The sequence below is a fragment of the Pygocentrus nattereri genome, chromosome 5 (assembly GCF_015220715.1).
Source record: "Pygocentrus nattereri isolate fPygNat1 chromosome 5, fPygNat1.pri, whole genome shotgun sequence".
NCBI classification, from domain to species: Eukaryota; Metazoa; Chordata; class Actinopteri; order Characiformes; family Serrasalmidae; genus Pygocentrus; species Pygocentrus nattereri.
In genome coordinates, this window is record NC_051215.1 from 36,625,985 (window position 1) to 36,640,297 (window position 14,313).

The window sequence follows — 14,313 nt, forward strand, 5'->3', positions numbered from 1 at the left end:
AAGTGAGCTCAAGACCCACAGTTCATTTTGGACTCCAAACAATTTCTAAAATTCCTATGGCATCCTTGATGGGGACATTCATTTTCCACCATTATAAACTTATTTTCCCTTTCAACATCAGTGACAGCAAAATGAGCACATGTAGTAAACAGACGTGGGAGTTCAGCCCAGTGTGGCTTCTCCCTGTGGTGTTTTACATTGCACAGAGCAGTGAATGAACTCCTGATGAAGATGACTCTGTTAGAATGGATGGACAATCTCATCACAGGTCAAACTATAATATTTTAATAAAAGAAATATTTTAACAATTTAGTTTGAAATAAAAATAGAGTATTTGTGTCATGTTGTAAATAACAATATAAATCATATCATTTGCACATTTACAGTATTAGCATTGAGTCATGCAGCACCTGATCTTACAATACTACTTTTACAGAATCAATAAGCTCAGTTAAGTGCCACTTCCAAATAAGTATTTACAATACAGTAATTTACTGCAAGAAGAGTTTACAGTTCCCTTATAAAGGGAAACAACACTCTGCCTTTTTGATGACCCTGAAGAAGAAAAAAAAATCTGTCTTCAGTGGCAAAGTCTCCGATTCGAACTTCCACAAGGTGTGCCTTTTCTGCATCCGTCCGGGAAATATGATCAATCCTTTTAATGGAGCATCCTTCCGGGGAGTCGGATTTCCAATATCCCTTCAGTGTGTGAGTCCATGCATGCACATGCGTAATGCACTGTATGTGTGTGTAAGCGTTAGTGTGTGTGTCAGTGTAAAGTGAGTTGTCCTCAGCAGGTTGTGCTGGCTCAGCGTGGCTGGCATGTGTGAAGGTTTCTGGCTGCTCTGTTAGTGTTGCTGTGCTGCTGCTGCTGCTGCTGGATAGGCTGCTGCTGGCCTTCTGCTGCTCCTGCTCTGTCTCTTTGGGCTCGACACACCAGGCCCTGACCACAGTCACAGCGTTGGAAGATCTCCAGGCTGTGGGTACCTTTACGGCGGTGCCGTGTGCACACCTGACCCTCGGTCAGTACCGGCTTACAGATCCGAGACCAGAAGTGCCGTGCGCAGCACAAACCCTCGGCACAGTCTGATGACCTCAAACATGCCTCCCCCTCACCACCTGAAATAGAGAGAGAGAGAAAGAAAGAGTGAGATTTGTAGGATAATCATGCCTGGAATGTTGGAACTGTATCAGTGCTACAAATGACTGAAGTATTTCATTTTGTTGTCACAATAGGTGCTCACTGTGGATATTCTGGAGACTGGAGATAAGATTAAGAAGGAAAGATTAAAAAACAGAGATGGTACTAGGAGATCTACATAAGAAAATATCTTGAGAAGAGAGATTGAGAACACAGAACGGAGAAGGGTTCTAGAAAAAAGCCACAGAAATGTGTTGTGGGACAGAAGGGAGTGAAAGAGCGTGTCTAAGAGAAAATATGTTTATTTAGAATGGAAGAGTTCTAGAAGAGAAGAAGGGGTGCTGCAGGTGAAGGCATCCAGATGAGAAGAAACAAGATGAGAACCCTTAAGAAAGGAGGAGGAGATCTAGAACAGATGGGTTTAGAAGAGAAAAGAACAGATTCAGGGGGGAAGACAAAGAAGGGATATACATGTGTATATATGTACCTTTTATTATTTGCTGTGTTTTTGAGGGCATGTTGGTTCTTCTGGGCGGCTCTGGCAATAGAGTGATATTCTGAACTCGAGCTGCGGTCACAGTGACTGTCTGGAACTCACTATTACTGACCTGCTGCGGCACATCAGCAGTGCTGACTGACACAGTGGAGTTCACTTCAGCTGCCTGACACACACCTGTGAAAAGAGCGCACACACTGTGTCACAGAGCCAGTCCTGCATGAAACACACTGAACAAAGAGAAGATAGGGATTTGGAAGAGATGCAGAAAACAGAAGACAAAGATATCTGAAGAGAACAGAAGGAGGATGATCTGGAAGACATGTAGATGAGACAGATGGAAAAGAAGAAAAATAGATTCAGAAAAGAACAGAAAAAGAGAACAGCTGTATGAGAATTAGAAGAGAAGAGCTGCATGAGATGTGGAAGAGAAATGAAGAGCTGTATGAGATGTAGAAGTGAAGAGAAATGAAGAGCTGTATGAGATGTAGAAGAGAAATGAGATGTAGAAGTGAAATGAAGAGTGGTACGGGATGTAGAAATAAAGATCTGTATGAGATGTAGAAATGGGGAGAAATGAAGAGCTGTATAAGATGAAGAGAAGAGAAATGAAGAGCTGTATGAGATGTAGAAGACAAGAGAAATAACAAGCTATATGAGCTGTAGAAGTAAGGAGAAATGAAGAGCTGTATGAGATGTAGAAGTGGGGAGAAATGATGAGCTGTATAAGATGTAGAAGTGGGGAGAAATGATGAGCTGTATAAGATGTAGAAGTGGGGAGAAATGAAGAGCTGTATAAGATGAAGAGAAGAGAAATGAAGAGCTGTATGAGATGTAGAAGACAAGAGAAATAACAAGCTATATGAGCTGTAGAAGTAAGGAGAAATGAAGAGCTGTATGAGATGTAGAAGTGGGGAGAAATGAAGAGCTGTATAAGATGTAGAAGTGGGGAGAAACGAAGAGCTGTATAAGATGAAGTGGGGAGAAATGAAGAGCTGTATATGATGTAGAAGTGGGGAGAAATGATGAGCTGTATAAGATGTAGAAGTGGGGAGAAATGAAGAGCTGTATAAGATGAAGAGAAGAGAAATGAAGAGCTGTATGAGATGTAGAAGACAAGAGAAATAACAAGCTATATGAGCTGTAGAAGTAAGGAGAAATGAAGAGCTGTATGAGATGTAGAAGTGGGGAGAAATGAAGAGCTGTATAAGATGTAGAAGTGGGGAGAAACGAAGAGCTGTATAAGATGAAGTGGGGAGAAATGAAGAGCTGTATATGATGTAGAAGTGGGGAGAAACGAAGAGCTGTATAAGATGAAGTGGGGAGAAATGAAGAGCTGTATAAGATGTAGAAGTGAGGAGAAACGAAGAGCTGTATAAGATGAAGTGGGGAGAAACGAAGAGCTGTATAACATGTAGAAGTGGGGAGAAATGAAGAGCTGTATGAGATGCAGAAGTGAGCAGAAATTAAGAGCTGTATGAGATGGAGAAGAGAAGAGCTGTATGAGATGGAGAAGAGAAGAGCTGAATGAGATGGAGAAATAAAGAGCTGTATGAGATGGAGAAGAGCTGTATGAGATGGAGAAATGAAGAGATGTATGAGATGGAGAAGAGAAGAGCTGTATGAGATGGAGAAGAGCTGTATGAGATGGAGAAATGAAGAGCTGAATGAGATGGAAAAATGAAGAGCTGTATGAGATGGAGAAATAAAGAGCTGTATGAGATGGAGAAGAGCTGTATGAGATGGAGAAGAGAAGAGCTGTATGAGATGGAAAAATGAAGAGCTGTATGAGATGGAGAAATAAAGAGCTGTATGAGATGGAGAAGAGAAGAGCTGTATGAGATGGAGAAGAAAAGAGCTGTATGAGATGGAGAAGAAAAGAGCTGTATGAGATGGAGAAGAAAAGAGCTGTATGAGATGGAGAAGAGAAGAGCTGTATGAGATGGAGAAGAGAAGAGCTGTATGAGATGGAGAAAGAGAAGAGCTGTATGAGAAGAAAAGAGCTGTATGAGATGGAGAAAGAGAAGAGCTGTATGAGATGGAGAAGAAAAGAGCTGTATGAGATGGAGAAAGAGAAGAGCTGTATGAGATGGAGAAGAGAAGAGCTGTATGAGATGGAGAAGAAAAAAGCTGTATGAGATGGAGAAGAAAAGAGCTGTATGAGATGGAGAAGAAAAGAGCTGTATGAGATGGAGAAAGAGAAGAGCTGTATAAGAAGAAAAGAGCTGTATGAGATGGAGAAGAAAAGAGCTGTATGAGATGGAGAAGAGAAGAGCTGTATGAGATGGAGAAGAGAAGAGAAGAGCTGTATGAGATGGAGAAGAGAAGAGCTGCATGAGATGGAGAAGAGAAGAGCTGCATGAGATGGAGGAAGAGAAGAGAAGAGCTGTATGAGATGGAGGAAGAGAAGAGAAGAGCTGTATGAGATGGAGAAGAGACGTGACTGGAAGGAGAGAGTTGTGAATGTTTTCTCTCACCGTTCACACACAAGCTCCCGCTGCAGCACATGGCGTTCCGCGCGCAGCGCTTCCTCCGTTTGCGGCACGGCATGCACACACTGCGCGCAGCGTTACAGAACTCAGACGTGCGGCACTCAGAGTCCACAGCGCAGCCTAGCGGCTGGAGGAGACAGACAACACAGACATCAGCTTTACTCTTCTTACATCCTACACGGGGGTTCAGGTCTCATAGACCATCACTTCCAGATACCAGTGTGTCACTGACCCTCAATAAAAAAGTTTAAGTTTTCCACTAAAATGACTTTTGTCATTGAATAATCTACAGTAGTTTCTTAAGTACTTCCTTGGTGTACTTCCTTTTGTTCATTTAGGAGTAAACCTCGGCTGAAATGTTAGTGAAAAATGTATATTAAAAAAAATAAAATGAATTTCTAAAATAACCTCATCAGACAACAACTGAAATCAGTCCAGGTGAAATGTACAGTAAAAAAATGATCAAACCACAGAATTGTCTTGATTTGAATTGTGCATTACCTGTGTGACGTCAGTGTCCTCCTCGCGCCCGCCATCGCTGGGTCTCGCGCTGACGGTGTGTGTGTGAGTGTGTGTGGGAGCGGAGGCTCCACTGCCCGGGTGTTTGATGGAGTTCCGCACAGCTGCTGCAGCGGGACCCGGTCTGCTGGCGGCGCCGCACAGAGCCACACACAGAGCGGCCACCAGAGCCAGAGAGAGCCGCCTCATCATCACACCGCAGAGTGAACAGAGAGAGAGAGGAAGAAAGAGAACAGATGTTCTTCTGAGTCAAAGTTCAGGGCTGATGTTCTCTCAGGGACGCTGCTGGAGTCCTGAAGTGCGTGTGTGTGGAGAGAAGCTGAGAGGCATGAGCTTTATACATGTGGACCTGTACTCACCCGCCCCTCACCGCGGAGGGGGTGGATAAGCGTTCAGGCCCTGACGACGGGACACTGGCACACACACACACACACACACACACACACACACACACACACACACACTCTCTCTCCCCCCCTCTGCGTATCCCTCATTCTTTCTCTGTCTTCTCCATTCTCGCTGTATCTCTCTTCTATCTCTCTCTCTCTCACGCTCTCCCCTTCTCTCTCTTTTATTCTCTCTCACTATTTCACTGTTTCTCTTATATTCTGTTTCTTTTTTCTCGCTGTCTGGCTGTTTCTTGCCTTGATTCTGTCTTTTACTGTTCCTTTGCTTCTCTTATATTGTTTCTTTTTCTGTCTGTCCCTCTGTTTCTCTTTTCTCCTCTCCAGCCGTTTCTTGCTCACCCTCATTGTCTTTCTCTTTGATTCTCGCTCACGCTTTCATTGTTTATCTTTTTTCTCCATTTTTTCATCCATTTCTCTTATTTTCGCTTTCTACCTGTGTTTCTCGTCTGCGCGCTCTCTCTCTCTCTCTCTCTCTCTCTCCCTCCCTTACACACCTAGCTTGTTGTCTTTCGCAATCCCGCGCGCCTCCCGGGCTCCTTCTCTAAAGCAGGACTTTAAGGATATCATTAGGACCGGCGGTACCTGTGGGTTGACGCGCTGCTTTCTGTGTAACCTGTAACAGTTGGTCGAGCTGCACTTATATACAGGCGTCTGTTCATTGGTGTCACTGAAGAAGGACAGAGTCTTTGAGCTCTGGATTGTCCATCTGAAATGCAAATTTGCCCTTTGGCTTCTATAGTCTGCCTAAACTCTCCATTATGTCTTAACTGCGCTAGAAGTGGCCTGCTGTTAAACGACAAGAGCGTTAAGAGATACATGTAGATGAGAATCGGATATCCACCATTGCAAGGTGTGAACTGTTCGCAGAGGCAGAGAAATGTTCACGGTCTGTTGCTCAGTGCTCGCCAGAGAATGTAGCCTGCAGCAAGATACCTTAGACTTTTACCTCACTGGTAGTATGTAAAATTTTGGCGCCCTCTGCCGTCACTAAAGAGCACACAGCAGCGCACAGCACAGCTCTACCGATTATAGGGATAGACAGGGCAACCCGCGAATAAAAGAAATTTGTCTTTATTTCAGGTCTATAAAGTTCATACCAGGCACACTGCACATGGCATTGCAGTACAAGGACATCAGAGTACAGTAAGAGAAAATAAATATCTTGGCAAAAAACACATCACTCAATGACGGCGAAAAGCAATGCAGATACAGTGCAGCCTCGGGTAATAAAGTCAGACTGAGTAAGTAAGATTACACCCGAAACTACAAGAAGAAAAGTAAAACATTTGATTATAAAAAAGGAATAGAATACATTTTAACCCATTCATGTCCAACAAATACATTTATTATGACATGGAAAATTACCACATAACTTCTTCCAATGTCACCAAAAGTCTAGATTTAATACCATAAATTAGCTTATAGAAAATTGTAGCCATATATTTTTTTTCCTTTTTTTTTAAAGCCAAATAGTGTGCTCAGGCAACCTTAGCGAACACATGGACCAAAGGACATTCAACATTTTTGACATGGACAGTAATGGGTTAATGGTTTCAGTGACCTTACTGAAGTTTGTTGGGCCTGTGTAAGCTAGGCACAGTCTTGATTCTCCTTATGGGCCTGGATAATTTTCAAGTAGTTCTCTGATTTTTTTTTTCCCCCCCATGCCAGACACTGGCAGTCAAGGCAACCAAAGTAAGTGAAAAAACCCTCCAAACAGTTATATAGGGTATCAGTTGTGGGCTATATAGTTTGCAATTGATTGCAACTGTAATCACAATCTCCCCTTTGTTCAGGGGGGCTAAGAGTGGTATTTCCTCCATCATGGAGGCTGTGTATAGATATGTAGTAAGTCTTCAGGTCCTATCAGTAAAGTGTGAATGGAAGCAACTGGAAGAGGTTAAAGAGGAAGGAGGCCACCTCAGTGCAGTTACATAAGACAAATGCTACATAGACTGTGGTGTTTAGTACTGCATACTGCGGCACAGTAATTATTCAAGAAAAGTGCTAAACATAATCTTACAATGAAACGCAATTACTGCTTTAAACTGCCCTGCTGATCCAGCTGCATAAGCATGCATGCCGTAAAGACATACCTCTATGTCCTTCCTCTGTTTCACAGTGTCTAGCTGTGCACAGGTTTACATTTACATTTGAAAACCAAGAAATGGACCTTATTGTAAAACAGTGGAGAAATGGATGGAGGATGCCAGTTTGAGGCTTTTACATGGAACAAATTAATGGTCAATAGTGTTTTAGGATGCCATTGATTTAAGGCACTAATTCCTTCCATGGTCAGATCCAGTCCATATGTCAGTGGAGTTGGAGATGTTTTGATGTATTCATAAGCAAATAAGTTATACCTGAATTCAGCTGTAGTTATCTAACCACACCATTAGATAGACTTAAATACGAGGCCATTAAAAGCTCAAATTATCTCCCCTACTTTCTCTAAAACCAGTGTCACAGGCCTATTAAAAAACTATTATTAAATCCCTGCCTGATCACAGTGGTTAAACTTTACTCAGAAACAGTTTAGGCCGGGTTTAATGACAGCAATATATGGATATGGTGTTAGCTTAAAAGAGGTGAGCATTCTGAATTCAGCAGGGGCCTTTGCATTTTTATATAAACCGTGTTGTGAATCTGAGGCACATTAGGAGTTTCTGATAAACATTTGCACAAGCCCTGGGTCAGCCACATCATCAGCCAAAATGGCTATCTGCCATTTTATTACACACAGAAATGTAAGGAGCAACGAAGAGAGATACTTATGCAATGTCTGCACAGGGCACTTCTGAAGTCTATTACCTAGCCATTATTATAAATGCAACAAAATGTTGTGCTTTTTAAGGATAAACAGCTAATGCTGCACATGTTTTGTTTGGGTAATATATTACTATGTACATGTTTGATAATGCCTCATTAGCTATAAGAATAACATTCAGGTCTGTGTACTCCCCCTTAATCCTGGCTTTGAGATACAGCGTTTTAATCCAAATCTCTATTACATACTTGTCTGAGTAGTCTCCACAAGGTTTGGAAGATAAAAAGTTTGCAGCCAATCTGGGGCAAAAAGCAAGTGAGTGAGGTCAGAGTCTGCTGCAATATGTCTCCATTATAACATGATAAGAAGGGCTTGAGGCAACTACACACACACATACACCGGGGTGACGGCGCACACACACATACACGCACACACACAATATGAATTATACTCCCCTCTCCTCCCCCGTTGTTGGGACTCGTGCAGTAGAGCGCTGAAAGCTCCGATTCCCTTGTAGCTTAAGTCCATAGGAACTTTAGTTTCTCTATTGCAACAGTCAAGGCTAATCAAAACAAAAGTTTTTCTTCTTCCACTCTCTTAGTCTGTTCTTTTTCTCCTCTAGTCCTCAATGCAGCCTTTCCAAAAGAAGCAGCTCTGTTTCAGGCAACAGTGGAGCAGGTCTTTTGTTTGGTGTATGATAAACAAGAGAGTGTGTGTAGAAGCTTTAGAAGTCTATGTCCCAGCCAGAGGTGTCATCAGGAGGAGGGTCTTCATTGTCTTCAGGAAAGCTGTCAAAATTACTTGTGTCTATGGCTGATGAGACCTGGGGAGAAAACAGAGAGCAGAATACAGTTTAGGCCGTTAAATTCAGTAATCATTTTAAGAACATAATTCATAATACAAAAAACTTGTAATGTACAGATAATATAAAGATATCAGTCAAAATGTGAAAACCATTTAGTTACTCATCATTATTAAATCAATTTAAATCATAATAAACCACTGACCAGCTTTAAACACATGTATGCTTTTTATAAGAGTGGTTGTTACTTGGAATGACATTTTATCTTAATGTTCCTACTTGTATTTGGGTTTTGTTAATGTTTGATCACAGGTTAGTAAGCTTGCTTTGCCTGAATAACTGACTAATCAACAAACGAATAATATTAAATAAATGTATTAATTATTTTCTCTGCAGAATTCCTGACACCCTTGCTAAAGCATAACAAAGTCACGAAAACAGTCGTCATTTCATCTTAAATGTCTACTACAACTATGACAAATGTTAACCTTTAGTCATTTATGTACATGTTTCCAAAGAAATCTCATCTGTCTGGTTCTAGATTTCAGTGCAAAACCTGTCTGCTGCTGCCAAGTGGCTAACACAGAGACAGTCATCCAAACTAATCATTAAATTCCACAGAAAATGCTGACAGTCCACAGTATTAAGCTTTTTGAAATGGGACTGATGAGCTGAAGAATGTTCCACAGGGGAGGGAAAGGATGGATATGGACACCTTATGCATTAAATGCTCCCAGATCTCTTATGCATCCTGCCATCACCACTGCCTTTGCATAGGAAGAGTTTATGAGTTACAAAATTTAATAGATTTTAGAGGCATTGTTTTTAGGAGAGAACTAAAATAACATCAAAGATGAAAGATTCCTCTGACAATGGTAACATAACAAGACAATATCCTTTCCATCTGGTGCTCATCATTGAAAAAATTTAATAAGTAAATTTTATCTGGTGTTATTTCCTTGTAATAACGGAATGTCAGTGATTCTGGAGGGCACTATAAACAAACAAACAAACAAATAAATAAAGGAAAACCTTGAAGGCTGGTATTGATCAGTTTTTATCTCTGCTTAATGCATCTTTAAATATTAGTACACACAGACAGTTTTTGGATTAACAAGCAGCATAAATCTTAGGTTTATTCACACACACTTACATTGGGGATGATGGGAGGTGCTAGTGTTCCCTTCCGTAAGCCATCCCAGTTAAAGCCTTCAAACCATCTGCACAGAGTACATTATATGAGCCCTGAATGAGCTGTGCCACTTTGAGAGTTATTTATTAAAGATGATGCTCCAGTAGCTAATGAATATTCAAACAAAATGTTAACTAATTTACACTATGTAAAACCACATTCTCTCTCACTTGTGCTTTTGAATATCCTTGACACCATTTTTCAAGTTTCCTAGTCTTTCAGATGGAGTGTCCCTTGAAAAGCAAAGAGGAAATCACTGTCATTAATACGGTAAAAGCTATTATAACAGCAAGACATGTTCTTTGCATGTTTTCTTTTATGTACCTGCATAGCTTTTTAATTAGATTGGCAGCATTTTTGGTAATCTTCTTCGGAAATTCAATCATGTCAATGCCTCTTAGGATGATGTTGTAAGTCTTCATGGGGTCAGGGCCTGAAAAAGGAGGACTAAAACATATTTGAGGATTAGAGATATGCACAGATTCATTTTAGACAATAAGCTTGAGCCAAATGACAATTGTATCCAGAACAGACCGCATCTATTATGATGGCTATCAAGTTGGACGATCTCCAGCTTTAAGATACACAAAAGGAAAGCATATGTGTCTCATGATCTGTGTTTCCTATTAATGTGGCGTCCATGTCCTTTGTCAGCCCTGATACATTGTCTGGCTTCAGAATGCTTTATAGCTGTGAGGCAGCACTTTTTTCCTTACTGTGGTTGTGCTGAATAAATAGATAAATCTGTGCTGCAGCCTTCCGCATATGGAATGTCTTTCCTTGTCAAATATAAACTTTGGTTTAACTGACAATAGTAAGCTACAGTAGACTGATTTAACACAGTAAGCTTTAGCCATCATTTTCAATTTATTGTTGGTAAAATTGTGATTTAACCAAATAATGACCAACAAAGTTAGCTTAGCAAGTTAACTAGCATCTGACAAGAAACACATGCATGTTTATTGTCTCTACTTTAACAGACATGCTTGCCACCATGTGCCACAATACTGCTGTCCATTGGCAACCACTAAGAGGGCACTATCAGATATTGCATACTGCAAACAATCCCATTAATCTAAAAGACATTCTAAAAGTCACATGTATATATCTGTAGTGTCCATCCACATAGTTGCACATACCTCCCAGTCAGCAGTTCATACATGAGGATGCCCAGGGACCAGTAGTCTGCAGAGATATCATGACCTTTGTTAAGAATGATCTCTGGGGCCACATACTCTGGCGTCCCACAGAATGTCCATGTCTTCTTCCCAAATCCAATCTTCTTAGCAAAGCCAAAGTCCACCTAAATGCATCAATCAGGCTTTGATACACTGAACTCAAAAGATCTTCCAGCACCAACTGTTGTCCTATTTCATTTATGTGCATATCTTTAAGTTGAATGAACAGAATATAGATATAATCATTTACCAGCTTAGCGTAGCCCCTGTGATCCAGTATCAGGTTCTCTGGTTTGAGGTCTCTGTAAATGATGCCTTTGGAATGCAGATAGGCAAAAGCCTCCACTACACATGCTGTGTAGAATCGTGTAGTGGAATCATCGAATGAACCTCTGTAATAGGCCAGAAACAAAAGCTTTACTAGAGTAGTTGTGATATTAAATACATGATGGAACTCATGTATTTGTAAACAGTACGTAAGGATGTAAAGTGTGTCTCTGTATGTGTGTAGCGCTGACCTGTCTCTCAGGATAGTCCACAGCTCTCCTCCTAGACATGCCTCCATCAGCATGTACAGGTATTTACTGTCCTTAAATGTCCTATAGAGTCTGAGGAAATATTAAAGAAACTCTTAATATCAACAGGCACAAAAATAGCCTAAAACAACACAAAAGAAGCACAACTAAAACTGTATTAAAAAAGTCAAAACAGCACATAATAATACATAATAATAATAAAAATAAAAATACGTACAAAAAATAGATCAAGATGTATGGTATACTTTATAGTTAAATCTGTGAGAGGTCATACTATTTGGTTTATGTTCATGATCTAACACAAAAGCCAAAAAAAACCCAAAACAAGTATGTTCATTTTTTGCTATTTTTAAAATTTCTACATAATTTTAGCACAGCAGCTGTCCTTTACATTGTGTGACATCATCATCAAGACTGGACCAATACAAGCGCTCTAATATAGCTTCAGATAAAATGAACTTACATTGAAAGTAAAGAATGTTTTCCCCTCCTGTAAAGCCACTATTTTGAAGATACTTGTTTTTCTTTGAACAGCAACAATTTTCAAGGCAACTGAGTGCTTTATTTTAGACTGCTGAACTGCTCAAACATTTAAAATGTGATTTGTAAATTCTGGAAGGGTCAGTTAAACTTATTGTAATGATGTGTAAGAGTGCTGAAAGTTTAGAACTGGTGTGGTTCATCAGTGTCTTAGTACAACTGTCCGACTACCTCACAATGAAGTCAGAGTGAGCTTCCTGCATGATGAGTTTCTCTGAGCGAATGTGCTCCTGTTGTCTGGTGTCCACAATATGGCGCTTCTTCAGGATCTTCATGGCAAATGTCTTATACTCATCACTCTTCAGTTGCACCTATTTTTATGACACAGAGGAAAAAACATTACCACAGACTTGACATCCGCAACATTTCTTTAAAAAAGTGTTTTTATTTTTCAAAGGATGACCAAGGATGAGTCAAACATCGATATTCAGATCCAAATCATTCCTCTAAATTGTCAGTTTAAATAGTTTAGGTTTTTCTTGAACACCAGCAAGTTTTGTGACCAAACTCAACATCACACCACTTCACTCTGCATCATCCATAGAAAATCAAGACATTAAAACACACACACTTCTGTTCAATATTGTTTTGCACTGATTAATCAATTAGGAAAAATCATGTCATGATATACCAACTCAACACGTCCAAATCCTCCAACTCCAAGAGTGTCTATGATGTTGAAGTCCGACAGGTGCAAGTTGAAGAAGAAAGCGTTTTCTGCCTCGTACCTATATGGCAGCAGGTGGAGAAATGGAAAGCGTTTAGAGGAATGCAGACTGAAGGTAAGGACTGCTGGAGAAAAAAGGGGAAAAAATTCCCTGTCTTTATCCTGGAAGGTCATAAACCAAACTCTCATTTCTTCTCTTCTTTATAAATTGTATACACTATGGTGAGATTTGGTAAATCCTGATAAATGGTACTCTCTGCTTTCTCTTAATTCCATTGAGCTCACAGTAGTGTTGTCTTCACTAATGTTCCATCTACTCTGTACCCGAGGTATATTTTTAGGAAGAGTACCCCCTTGCAGCTCTTCCAGTTAATACTGCTTTTACACTTTGGTCTGAGAGCTATAAAAACACTTTCACGCTACATATGCATGGCGTTGTATTTCAGATTTAACCTTCAGCAGAGAAACTTCATATTAACATGATGCTGCTGGTTTGTATCACACTCAAAGCGCTGAACTAGGATCATTTTTTGCCTTTTCATATGTGAATAATTAGGATTAAATGGAGTGAGCGATGCTAAATTCGAGGTCTAACTCTGAGGCAGGGTCAAGTAACGCAATCATTGTTTTGAGAAATCTGCTTTTGCTTTGTGTAAACTTAAATGCACTCACACAGACACAGAATATTACTTTCAAACTGTTTCAAAATTAATCCAATACTCATTAAGGCATTTTTAAAAAACCTGTGCTTGATTATAAGCCATCTTCATTCAGAGGTCCTTCATGAGAAGAGAGAGTGCCAATTCTCTAACTGGGTCTCTTTACAACACAAGTCACGTGAATGGTGAGTAACAACATGTTTGTGTCTGTGTTTGGCTTGGCACATTGCTGCCCAGTGTCAAACAGAGGTTATGATTTTCCACACACACTGCCAAGGACCCTAACACACACACACAAATACATAGTGTCCTCTGGATATTGTTTGATCCTTTTGCTCATAATCAGATCAATTATTAGCCTGACCGGATTAGGAGGAAGATTTTTCTGGGTCAGAGACATCAGTATGAGTTCTGGCCTGCTGGAGCAACTAATCTCCAAAAATAGACTACAGCACAAACAACTCTGGCAACATGTACAGGAAAGACACTTTGAGACTATAACACCATTATTGCAATAAATATCAAACACACTCCTCTTGGTCTGCAGATGGCAGAAAGCTCTGTCTGCAATGTAGTTATAAAAAAGAGGATGGAAGAAATGATGGTGTACTGAGGGCATCCAGTATTTTGAGAAGGCTGGCACACATATGTAGCAAAACAGAAGGAAAAGCTCTTGGAATGAGTGCAGTCAGTAAATCAAGGCACTATTCAGACTCATCTACATATAATTCACCTCAACACTCAACCACAGTGACTGGTGATGTGAGGTTTACGAAGCTAAATGAATTCTGCATAAATCACTGAAAGCATACAGAACAAGCCTACTCACAGTTTTATGCAATAATTGCACATAATACAGATAAACAGTAGATCTCATCCTGAGTTATGTTTGTTGATATGAGATGATGGTTGCGTAA

At 40.3% G+C, this 14,313-nt stretch overlaps 2 protein-coding genes across 3 annotated transcripts in view; both read right to left on the reverse strand.

Moving 5' to 3' along the window:
- Positions 1 to 318: 318 nt before the first annotated feature.
- On the reverse strand, positions 319 to 5,042 carry dkk1a (dickkopf WNT signaling pathway inhibitor 1a). Its single transcript, XM_017722368.2, has 4 exons — positions 4,631 to 5,042; positions 4,115 to 4,256; positions 1,629 to 1,814; positions 319 to 1,119 (listed from the first exon to the last, which is right to left on the reverse strand). The coding sequence occupies exons 1-4, from the start codon at positions 4,838 to 4,840 to the stop codon at positions 809 to 811; spliced, it is 849 nt and encodes a 282-aa protein (XP_017577857.1). The 5' UTR covers positions 4,841 to 5,042; the 3' UTR covers positions 319 to 808.
- Positions 5,043 to 6,110: 1,068 nt separating this feature from the next.
- prkg1a (protein kinase cGMP-dependent 1a) overlaps positions 6,111 to 14,313 on the reverse strand; it is a 66,796-nt gene continuing 58,593 nt past the window's right edge. For both annotated transcript variants that reach the window (XM_017724411.2, XM_017724402.2), the window contains exons 10-18: positions 12,702 to 12,798; positions 12,242 to 12,381; positions 11,513 to 11,602; positions 11,245 to 11,386; positions 10,956 to 11,119; positions 10,141 to 10,263; positions 9,987 to 10,049; positions 9,778 to 9,844; positions 6,111 to 8,645 (exon numbers count right to left, since the gene is read on the reverse strand). In XM_017724411.2, coding sequence (XP_017579900.1) covers positions 8,547 to 8,645; positions 9,778 to 9,844; positions 9,987 to 10,049; positions 10,141 to 10,263; positions 10,956 to 11,119; positions 11,245 to 11,386; positions 11,513 to 11,602; positions 12,242 to 12,381; positions 12,702 to 12,798 — 985 coding nt within the window. In that variant the 3' untranslated portion in view covers positions 6,111 to 8,546. The remainder of the gene's footprint in view (positions 8,646 to 9,777; positions 9,845 to 9,986; positions 10,050 to 10,140; positions 10,264 to 10,955; positions 11,120 to 11,244; positions 11,387 to 11,512; positions 11,603 to 12,241; positions 12,382 to 12,701; positions 12,799 to 14,313) is intronic.

What these genes read in the sequence shown, in the direction of transcription:
- dkk1a (XM_017722368.2), bottom strand. Translation starts at nt 4,840, where the DNA reads ATGATGAGGCGGCTCTCTCTGGCTCTGGTGGCCGCTCTGTGTGTGGCT. An exon ending in AGGACACTGACGTCACACAG is followed by an intron (nt 4,257 to 4,630) that starts GTAATGCACAAT and finishes TGTCTCCTCCAG; the next exon opens with CCGCTAGGCTGCGCTGTGGA. An exon ending in CGGGAGCTTGTGTGTGAACG is followed by an intron (nt 1,815 to 4,114) that starts GTGAGAGAAAAC and finishes CTCTTTTCACAG; the next exon opens with GTGTGTGTCAGGCAGCTGAA.